This window comes from Squalius cephalus, assembly GCF_949319135.1.
Source record: "Squalius cephalus genome assembly, chromosome: 16".
Lineage (NCBI taxonomy): Eukaryota > Metazoa > Chordata > Actinopteri > Cypriniformes > Leuciscidae > Squalius > Squalius cephalus.
The window spans coordinates 3,013,651-3,025,000 of NC_137137.1; the positions used below are offsets into that span (position 1 = coordinate 3,013,651).

The 11,350-nt window shown below is 39.7% G+C and overlaps 1 protein-coding gene across 1 annotated transcript in view; it reads right to left on the bottom strand.

Annotated features, from left to right (window-relative positions):
• Positions 1–5,874: 5,874 nt before the first annotated feature.
• The window catches only part of LOC307173445 (4-galactosyl-N-acetylglucosaminide 3-alpha-L-fucosyltransferase 9-like), a 10,631-nt gene continuing 5,155 nt past the window's right edge, over positions 5,875–11,350 (bottom strand). Inside the window, exon 2 of the mRNA XM_079896578.1 lies at positions 5,875–8,157. Within this exon, the coding sequence (XP_079752704.1) occupies positions 7,052–8,149 (1,098 nt within the window). The 5' untranslated portion in view covers positions 8,150–8,157 and the 3' untranslated portion in view covers positions 5,875–7,051. The remainder of the gene's footprint in view (positions 8,158–11,350) is intronic.

Sequence of the window (11,350 nt, forward strand, 5' to 3'; positions counted from 1 at the left end):
TTATCCACCCGCCCAAACCCATTTTTGCCCGCAAAATAGATTGCAAAACCGCCCAATCTGGCAACTCTGCTTGCAAACATGATAATCATCTTTTCGTCTTCAGAGACTGTTCTGTCTGTAAGCGCTTGAAAATCAGGTAATAATGAAATGCACTGAGAAGGCTGAGTGCTTTCAGAAGTGTGCAGACTCGTGCTCAAGATATTTGACGCCGGGTGACACACACAAACTGTCTGTCAGCCTGTGGAAATTGTGAGTGTTTTTCTTTGAGAACGCTCTGCTCTCGTCTGGCCCTCTTCTCGAGAGAAGAGGGTTCGGCGTCTGGACCTCGCGGCTCAAGGTCCCGCTTGTGCTGAAAAAAAAAAAGCAGAGCAGTGAAGTGCAGGTGGATGATGAAAGTTTTTCTATAAAAAAAAGAGAACTTAGTCTGGCAGCGAGTGCTCTACCGGACAAACAGGAGATGACTGATGAGGGTGGTGATAATCGGATAGATCCGATCTCCATAGTGAGATCAAGAGGACATGGAAGAACCCATATTCTGCCCGTATCCACCGACATCAGCGGGCTAGTCTCGCTGATGTTGAGGCGAAATAGGAGAGCGGATATCGACACTGAGAGCTCCAACCCTGCCAGTTTGAATGGCAGAGCATACACGCCAGCGGGTCAGGCCGGTGCTGCCCTGCACACCATGGCGGTGTTGCAGGTATATCAGGCCGATCTGCTGGGGTATCTCGACCAGGGGGTGGGGCCCCTGAGGCGGTTACTGAGCTGCGCCACACCACAGATCTAGCTCTCCGGGCCACCAAACAGACTCCTGCTGCGATCGGCCGGTCGATGGCAGCGATAGTGGCCATGGAGAGACATCTGTGGTTGAACTTGGCCGTCATTGGGGAGAAAGAGGAATGCTTTCTCCTATATTCACCGGTTTCGCCCTCTGAGCTTTTCGGCACCTCCGTGGAGGCGGTGGTTGGAAAGTTCAAAGAGACGAAGGCGCGCTCAGCTGCATTTAGGATCATGTATACCGCTGTGATCCAATATCCACGTCCAGACAGACAGGAGGGCCTGGCCCATCATGGTCCAAGAACTGTAGACAGGGCCAGAGAGCCAGTGTCACCTCTCCTGCGCTGCCTCCGTGGAGGAGTTGGTCACAGAAGAGGCGTGACACCTGCAAGAAGAGGGATCTGAGGGAGGTGATGCATCACAAATGCACACAGCGTCGGTGATGGATCACCTCCCCTGAGGGCGTGATAATATCTTATCCCTCTCCTCTCTTCCCCAACTCCCCAGGCGCTTCTTGCACCAGGGCCTTCCCCTCACCAGGGGCCTAGGCTATGCTATGGATAGTGGAGGCGTTCTGCTAAAGCATTTCTGCCTCTGGCCCTTCACTTTGTGAATGTAGGAATCCCTATATGACAGCCTCCTCCCATTGGATTCGTTAGGCCAAGGCCCACCCCCTTCTCTGCATTCTGGGGCAAAAAGAGTAATGCAGCTTGGTTCAGAGGCATGATTTATAAAGACCCTAGGTTAGGCCTCAATAAGGCCTCTCCGGTATAATAGGTATTTCTTGAGCAGGGTTAGGCCATCTTTCGCCTCACGAAGAGACTGGGTTTTGTCTGTATGACCCCGCCGTGGCTTACAAGCAAGCCAGCTTACCTCAGGTGGTTGGCCTAAGTAGTCCAGGCAGTAGACTCACTAAAGGGTAGTAGGCCTTAAACAGGCCTTCTCGGAAGGGAGTCCTAACGTTGTGGGACATACATTATAGCTGCGACCGGGTAGCTAGCCTTATTAGGTCTCCTGTGGGTGGCCTCAATATTTGTGTTGGTGTAGTATGGTTCCCAACGGTATATGTGTGCAGCAGAATAAACTGGCTATCAGCTAGTAGGCCAAACCAGGCCTCACTGATGGTGAGTTCCCGGCAGTATGATTTTGGCTGACAGCACTGACTTGCTTCAGGCCTAGTAGGCCTATCAATCTTCTAAGTGAGTCTTGAGTGACGGGGTATACAAACAGTGGTGTTTATGGTCTTGACCTTAGCAAGGCCACACTGACCCTGAGCCCCATCTTGGGGTGCTCGACTGTTAATTCGCTGGCCAATCAGACAATTGGCTTCAGTGGGCCTCTCTGGAGGCTAGCCCCGATCAGCAGAATAGGATCAGCCGAATAGGATTGAACACTGTCAGGCTGTTGGCCTTATCAGGCCACCATGCAGCTCGGTCCCCAGCCTTACGGCCATGGTAGTCAGTTTCTTACCTAAAGAAAACTTTCAGATGACTGGCTTTATCAGGCCGCTCCGAGACTGAGCCCCAAGACTGGCATGCCTTATCAGGCCACCCTGGGACTGACACCCGGAATCAGGGTTCATAGCAATAACCAGTTTTAGCTTGCTATCGGGTAGTAGGCCTCTCCAGGCCTGCCTTACCAGGCCTACCTGAAGGTGAGTTCCCACGGATGCTAGCTATCAGGTAGTAGGCCTCTCCAGGCCTTCCTGAAGGCATGTAGTAGGCCTCATCAGGCCTCTCTGAAGGCGAAGTCCCAAGGATGGGCAACTGCACAGCTAGTTGTACTGGCTTCCAGGTAGTAAGCCTCACGAGGCCTCTCTAAAGGCGAGTTCCCAAAAACGGGCACTAGGTAGCCAGCCCTCTGGCTATCAGGTAGTAGGCTTCACCAGGCCTCTTTGTAAGTGGTCTGGCAGCTAGTGGCCACTTGCTCTCAGTTCAGCTGGCCTTAGCTGGCAGCTTCTGAAGGCAAGCTTGCACCCTAACATGACTAATGGTCATTTTCTGCTACTGGTTCCCTCCCGGAACCTCTTTTATCTAGCCTGGTTTACCTACCAGGCAGGCCATGTGCTCCCCTCACTGAGGATCACTATGAGTACTCAGCCTCCTGAGTCTGGTAAAACAGTCGTAGGACTCTCATGAGGCCTCCCTGTTAGATTAGTCCTTAGGCCTTTTCAGGCCTCCTCAGTGCTTTGAAACACAAGCACTGGGTAGATCTGTGGATCGAGCTGAGAAACTCCCCTCGCTAGCAAGGGTTGTAAGCGCTATGCTGAGTCATGCTCTCCTGGATACCCCGTCTCTGAGATCCGGGCCGAGTGGTTCACTGTCAGCTTCGCAGTCACTCGGGTTGGATGCCTTATATAAAGGCTAGTGTCCAGAGGCTCTGTCTTCGGACAGACAGGAATTTGGCGAGACTGAAATATCCAATGTAAGTGATGCCAGGTCAGGCCTTCCTGGTGAGTATGTTCCCTTGAATAGTGATTGGCTGGGACTCCTTCGGGTTCCCTAGCCACATTCCCTAGAAGGGACCCCTTCAAATTTGAAGCTTTGGTCCTAGGCCCTTGAGCAGGCCCAGGTAGGCCTTTCATTAAACTAGGTTTATGCAGGTTTCCCTGTGAAGCGTATAGCTTGGGCGATGACCGTAGGGAATGTTGTCACTGACAGTGTGACCTGAGGGTGAGTGGTTCTGGCATTTCATTTGAATTTGCTGGTTCTGAAGGCGCCCTTATATACCAGGTCCCACGTTAATGATTCATGGGCTGTCACCGGTCAATAGGATTGCCGTGATTTGATTGTGATTTCAGACACTTGAGGCGTTCCCCTCAGGGAACTCGCACTGCGTCAATTGGCACTTTGGGGAACGATATACCCACGCCGCCATGCTAAGGGGAGTGCAGTGGCTCAGTTGTTCATGTAGGTTGTCTACAAACCGGAAAGGTTGGTGGTTCAATCCCCGGTTCCACCTGACCAAGTGTCGAGGTGTCCATGTGCAAGACACCTAACCCCAGCTGCTCCCGACGAGCTGGATGGCGCCTTGCATGGCTGACACTGCCGTCAGTGTATGAATGAGTGAATGAATGGGTGAATGTGAGGCAATATATAAAGCGCTTTGGAGGCAATGGGTCTGTTGAAAGCGCTATATAAATGCAGTCCATTTACCATTTATTTACTATTCCCCAAAGCATCATTCAACGCAGTGTCTCGTTCCCTGTTCTCAGGGAACAGAGGTTACAGTCGTAACCTGAGACATTTTCTGCCATCAAGAAATATATTTATCTGTATAACGCTTTTTACAGTATACACAGCTTTACAGAAAGAAAGACAGCTATGGTATAGTAATTGAATTGTATATGTAAGCTAACTAAAAATACAATAAGAACGAGAAATGTTTAATTTCACAATCTATAGCTTCGGTTGCATACAAGTATATAAAACATATAAGATAAAATACATTAATGGTCATTATAACATAGGTCAAACGGCTTATATGATAAAGTGATTTTGTCTGATTTGTAACCAGGCTCTAAAGTGATTACCCATAATCCATTTCTTGGGGTCTAAGTTGGGACTCATTTCTAAGATGGGACTCATATCTCTCTTCACCACACCGGCTTGGCTGCACTTTTTTCCCTCCTCCCCTAAAAAGGGACTTTATATCAGAGGAGAATATTCTAAAATCAGGATTACATTGAATGGCTCTGGCTTTGTGAAGATGAAACTTCAATACTGAAGTTCTTCAATATTGCAAAAGGAACATAAAGAAGATACATTCTCAGAAAACCTTCCACCACCTTAATATAAATACACATTCAAACACATTATACTAAAATATTATCATTAATCAAATATTCATAATACACCAACATATTGTAGACCAACTATACAATTACCACTTCAAAGAACTTAAGTCTGTACTAATAAATGGTAAAACCCACTAATTAAAGTTCAGGACATATACCCACCAAAACCCATCCCTCAAAACACAGGACCAGACAGGTAAGTTCTACTCTGAAATGTATTACAAAATACAAAATATATACCCAAATAAAAAGAAAATATGAAACCATCAAAGCCTCTGTTCCTTTCTTGTATTCAATTAAAAAACACACTATTAACACTTTGAACACTAGATATTGATATTGTCTTGAAACACATAAATCACAAAGTAAACTCAAGAAATCAATATACAATATACAGAATGACGCCATAAACTGATGCTTACTGATTATGTAATTGGCATGATACATTTACCTGACAAATAATAAATTGTTACTTCTGGATTTATTTTGATTTACTCTGAAATTATTAACTTTAGTAGATTACGCTGCATCCATCTATTTATTTAGTTTCCGTGGAATTTTTTAATGAATCTCACACTAGATTTGCAAGATTACAGTTTCGTTTCCCTTTTTATGGAATATGCTGGTCTTATGCTGGTTTGAGCTTAATCATGGCATGAAGTTTGGTCAACACCTGCTGGCCAAAAGTTGTAATGACATTTAATTCTATTTATCTCTTAAAACAATTATATTTTCCTTAGTCTTCTATTTGCTTCAACTCTGTGATGACAACCTCCACAACCGTCATTGTCGTTGTTTAAAAATGGGCTTTCAACCATTTTGTTTTAAACAGTGTCCAAATGTCTTTAGTCATTTTTGCAGTTGGTCTGATGCTCACTGCATTGATTTTTAGCTCCTCATTCCACCTCTGTGATGCTTGCCCCCTTAATTGCTGATTGCAGCTGAGAGCACTATTTCCCATTTATATTATAATAATGATTTTTAATGGTTTTTTTTTTTTTTTTTTTACACAAACCATTTTTTAAATGCAAAAAGTACAAGACAAATATAATGCATTGTGGTACAGTTCAGAGCATAAAAAAACAACAACTACATTTTAAAATGAACATGTAAAACAATTATAATAACATAATGGGATAATGTGCTATAATATTAGGGCAGTTACATGAATTTGAAAAGCATTAAATTTGTCTTGTTTTTATACATTTTTTGTTGTGTGAGCTCATGTTTGAAAGGGTTTTAAAGTGTATTGTGAGATCAGTATTATAAAAGGTAATATTTGGAGGGTTTCTTTTGAGTTATGATTTTTAATGTTGATTAATAGAATGTACAAATTTATATCTGGGGAAAATACGTTTTTGATAAGATTTTGATCAAATAAATGCAAACACGTAAAAAATCTTTCAATAACATTACAAATCTCAGTGACCCAAAACATTCTGAACAACCTCCCGAGAGAAATAACATTGATTAACTTTTGCCAGTTTTTTTAATCCAAATTTACAAAAGAGCAAGGATCAAAACATTATAAAAATCATCTACATGTGTAACAAACTCCACAATCATACACTCTTAACCCGAATTAGTTGACTTTACTCGCAAATCGCGAGGAAACCCGTTGCCTTATACCACTTTAGTTTTTACACAAGCAGAAACTAAACATGTTGAGTTGTATTAAGATGGAACCCTAACCTTTTACACAAGCTGAAACTAAACATGTTGAGATGTATTAACATATAACCCTAACCTTTTACACAAGCTGAAACTAAACATGTTATGTTGTATTTACATGGTTTAGGATAATAGGTTTACTATTGGGTACCCAGCATGCATTGCAAGTGTCACCATTGTTGAGATTCATATACAATTCCGGTGGAACTTCTACTGTAAAATCACAAGAAAAGTCAAGTGCTACTGACTTTAGTGACTTATAATCTTTATTGATAACAGCATCAATAGGCAGTTATGGCTTTTTGCTATAACTATTGTGCCTTTTAAACTCACAGTTAAAGCAGCCAGAGAAAATAAAATGTTTAAATATCAAAGGCAAGAGCCCAACTAAAGCCAACACCTTTCACCATCATGGTGACTACAAGTGAAACAATAAATAATCAACATCTAAACCTCTGTTGATTCTCAACAAGATCTTTTGTAGACGTCTGACAGAAATAAAGTCAGTCTGTTTAGTAATAAGTTAAGCTGGTAATGTTCGACTCTTCAGTTCAAACTTTAAATGGCGCACTCTGCGCACTGTCACCTGTTTAAATAGGCCACGCCCCTCCCTTACAGAAGCTTAACATAGCGAGTTATCTTAGCTTAACATGATTAGTGCAATGAATCTTTCAGTTAAATAGTACAAACAACTAATGTTGTTTAGTAATGATAGCAGGTTTTTACTAAACATAAAAGAATAAGTAATGATTACTCGTAAGTTTAATTAGAAACAAAATCTGGGTTTACAGTGTAGGTGATCATCGATTAATTGAAATACCATTTATAGAGATCATGAATTTCTTTATATTCCTTGTGTTTAGCTATATAATCACAAGCAGTGCATATGGGCAGATCAAACTCCTGCTGCTGCAGTAAATGAGGAGTTGGAGAGAGATATTTCCTCCAGTTAAAGAACCTGCGATATGCTTCATCGTCCTTGTCCAGCTGAAGCAGATATTCTGCTAGTGACTTTGCATCTGGGAAGTCATTCACATGAATGAAGGCATCGCCGGGATAAAAGTTTTCATAGTTTCTTCTGGGAGGACCCAGAACCACAGGGACGGTTCCTGCAGCAAGCGGCCCATTCATCTTCTCAGTGATGTAGTCCTTGTGGATGGAGTTCTCAAAGGAAAGGTAAAACTTGCAGCTAGCTAGGGTAGGATAGTATTCGGTATGATCCAAGAACTTTGCATAAGCCTTTCCGAACAGATGCACTTGGATGTGTTTGCTGAATTCTTTATAAAACTGGGTCCTTGTGCCGACACCTGCTGAGCCAGCATTACTCACAATCCAACACACCAGTTTGTCCTTTTTGGGAATTACAAACTCCTCATCTGGTTTCTTCCTGACAGTCAAATGCAACCTGGTAAAAATGTCAGCATCCTGTCTGTAGCTGAGAGTGTGATTGAACAGGTTTTCCAGACCTGGTTTTTTCTGAGTATGGGTCGGTGATTCAAGATGAAACCAAATCCACTTCTGGAACGGAGGACGAGGAGATGGAGGAAGGTTGGACAGGTCCCATCTGATGGACTTGTGATAAATGAGGACAGCGTCTGCCTCGCTGTAGAGTGATCTATTAACCGTCAACAGACAACTATCGATATTGAAAATATTTTTGCAGTCATTCAGGTCGAATCTGAAATCTTCAGGCCAGAACCACATCAGAAGAATAGGTTTGTCTTCTACTGCATCCGTAAGAGAGCTCTTGCTCGTGTCAGAGTTGTATTGTTTAGGAATAGGAAGTGGAGGTGGACAGTTGTTTGAAGGTGATAACCAAAAAAACATGATTATCAGAGAGATGAAACCTGCAAACGTCACTATTAGACTCAGACGACACAGCGATGAGCCATTTGTGTTCAACATTTTCGGATCTGAGGAGAAGGACAAAAATAAGTATTTGTTAATGAAAGCAAATAATAAAAAGAAATGCACATACAGTCTATTTCTGAAAATAACTCTGAGGTACACAATAGGCCTACACATATATAGGAACTTTCATATATGATTATATGACATACTATCTGGGTTATGGGAACACAATGCTTTAATATGTTCCCTTAATGTACAGTATAGGGAGCAATTGAGGAATTGTATTTAAAACAACATTTTAAAGTTTAAAAATACATCTTTCAACAGATCTCCGTTACTTTTAATTCATTTGACATTTTTCTTAAAAGAACACCCCTCTGGTTTTTCAATACAAATCTCGTCCTAGATTAATAATAATGACTAAATGCATGTAAACACAACTGACAAAACTAGCATTGCAGATACTCAAGTATTTTTTCTACAAATTTGTGAAATTGTAAACAAAAAGTTCTAGCAAACATGTAGTCATCATCAATAATGTAAATATACCCAATCCAACTACATCAAACCGGTAGATCAGAAAAGAAAAGCAGGTTTGTCAAGTTCTTCCACGGGTTACTGACAGATGAAGCCACATATAGCCGCTAATGGCACAGAAATGAGACCTTCTCTTAAAATAAAACGCAACAGTAAAACAATCCCTCATGCAACATTTAATGCCATGACTATGATATTCTAGGCTATAATAGCAACATCAATGAATGTTAATCATCATCTTGAACATTTTTAATTGTTTAATAGTTACATTCTCTCTTTAGTAGACTCTTATTAAAACCAACTTACAAGGGGGGCTGTATGGGGCGCCATTTGTAAAGCGGCTCACGCTGAAAATAACAGCAATATTTTGTCACATTTAGCTTCAAACAATGTTTAAAAAACTGGTATGAATTTTTGATGGTCACTTTTTAGCACATTTACAACAATATGTGTCAACTTAGAGATGTTTTAAATAGTTAAATCTAAATATTAAATGTTACACCTAAATGTTAAATGTTAAATCTAAATGCTAAATCTAAATGTTAAATCTAAATCTAAATGTTAAATCTAAATATTAAATCTAAATGTTAAATCTAAATATTAAATCTAAATGTTAAATCTAAATCTAAATCTAAATGTTGAATCTAAATGTTTCGGGTGAAACTAAATATTTAACTAATATGCAAATTCATGTGTTTATTATTTATGTAGTTATTATCAAGATAATCCATGTCCAAGAGTCCATTTCCTCGGATGAGATGGTTTTTATTCGTTATTTGACACTATAAACATGCTATAAACACACACTGACCTCCTCGAGCTTTTATTTTGGCACTTCCGGTTACCGGCATTTTGAATTTGCATATTAGTTAAATATTTAGTTTCACCCGAAACATTTAGATTCAACATTTAGATTTAGATTTAGATTCAACATTTAGATTTAGATTTAACATTTAGATTTTAGATTTAGATTTAATATTTAGATTTAGATTTAACATTTAGATTTAGATTTAATATTTAACATTTAGATTTAGCATTTAACATTTAGGTGTAACATTTAAAATTTAGATTTAACTATTTAAAATATCTCTAAGTTGACAAATATTGTTGTAAATGTGCTAAAAAGTGACAGTCAAAAATTCATACCAGTTTTTTTAAACATAGTTTGAAGCTAAATGTGACAAAATATTGCTGTTATTTTCAGCGTGAGCCGCTTTACAAATGGCGCCCCATAGGGCTGGGGGGATCCGGGACCCCCCATAAGGTATTAGGGACCCCCCATAAGAAGTAGAAAATAGACTTAGGGGGGTCCTTCAGATATTTTTATTTTAGTTAGAATAATAATTACAAATCTGATTAAATGCATGCAATGGATATGGTACATTTTGTGAATGAATTATTTACAATAATTTATATTAAGTTTGTTTATAGGGTAGTTGCGATGTCTTTTTAAAATGTAAACGCTCCGCCCCACATCTAAAGAGATGACATCGTTGCTTGATTGGCGCCGCTCCGGTGAAGCTAATTTTAGGTTGAAAAAAAAAGGAGAATAATAAACCTCCACTCGCAGTCGGGTAGAGAAAGCTGACTTTTTTGAGGGGTAATTTTCTCTCTCTATATATCTTTCTACTGTATCTATATCCAATCCATGTCGGGGCTTTTGTATTCCTTGCATAAATTGGAAACATTTAGGCTTAAGTTACTCATTTTTCGTTATTAATAGTCCTGGTTCTATGGGAGTGCTAGAAATCTCGATGAAGATGAGTAGCAGCTTTTATAAAGGGAGCGCTCATTGTGCGCTTTCTAATATACATTCAGAATTAGTTTAAAACTTGTTTTTCATGCTGCTAGAACCAATGGCCAAACACGCTGCCAAGTTTGGGGAATTACATCCGCATTTATGCGGGATTCACTCTTGAAATAGCAATGATTGACATTGATAGCCATAGCATTGTTTGTTCCTGAATAAAGCAGCCTTTTTCACTGAAATGGTTGACTCACTCATAACAGTCCTTTGCCGCCCGCCACCTATGTAACAATTTAAAATTGTATGTACTGAAATCTTTGAAAAATCTCCACCAACACACAGACTGACAGCCTGTTTTGTCACAATTTATATGTTTAATATCTAATAAACTAGTTTCATGCATTTAATCAAGTCTTTTGGAACAAACATTATTATCACATTGTCACATCAATCATCCAGATGTTTTTAGGGTAAATTCTACATTGGTAAATAAAGCTAGAATCATTCTGGATGTACATTACTGTATAAAAGTATCTTCTGCTCACCAAGCCTGCATTAATTTGATCCAAAATACAGTCAAAACAGTAATATTATGAAATATTATTAAAATGTATAATAATAATACAATAAAATATAGCCTAATTTATTTCTGTGATTAAAGCTGAATTTTTATTACTCCAGTCTTCATCCCATGATCCTTAAAAATCATGATGATTTGATGCTCAACAAACATTTATGATTATTATCAATGTTGAAAACAGTTGTGTAAATTTTTATTTTTATTTTTTTATTTTATTTGTTTGACTTTGATGAATAGAAAGTTCAAAAGAACTGAATTTATCTGAAATAGAAACTTTTGTAGCATTACAAAATCTACCATTCAAAATCTTGTGGTTAGTAAGAATTTATAAAAAAAAAAATGTTAGGAAAGAAATTAATACTTTTATTGCATTAAATTGATCAAAAGTGAC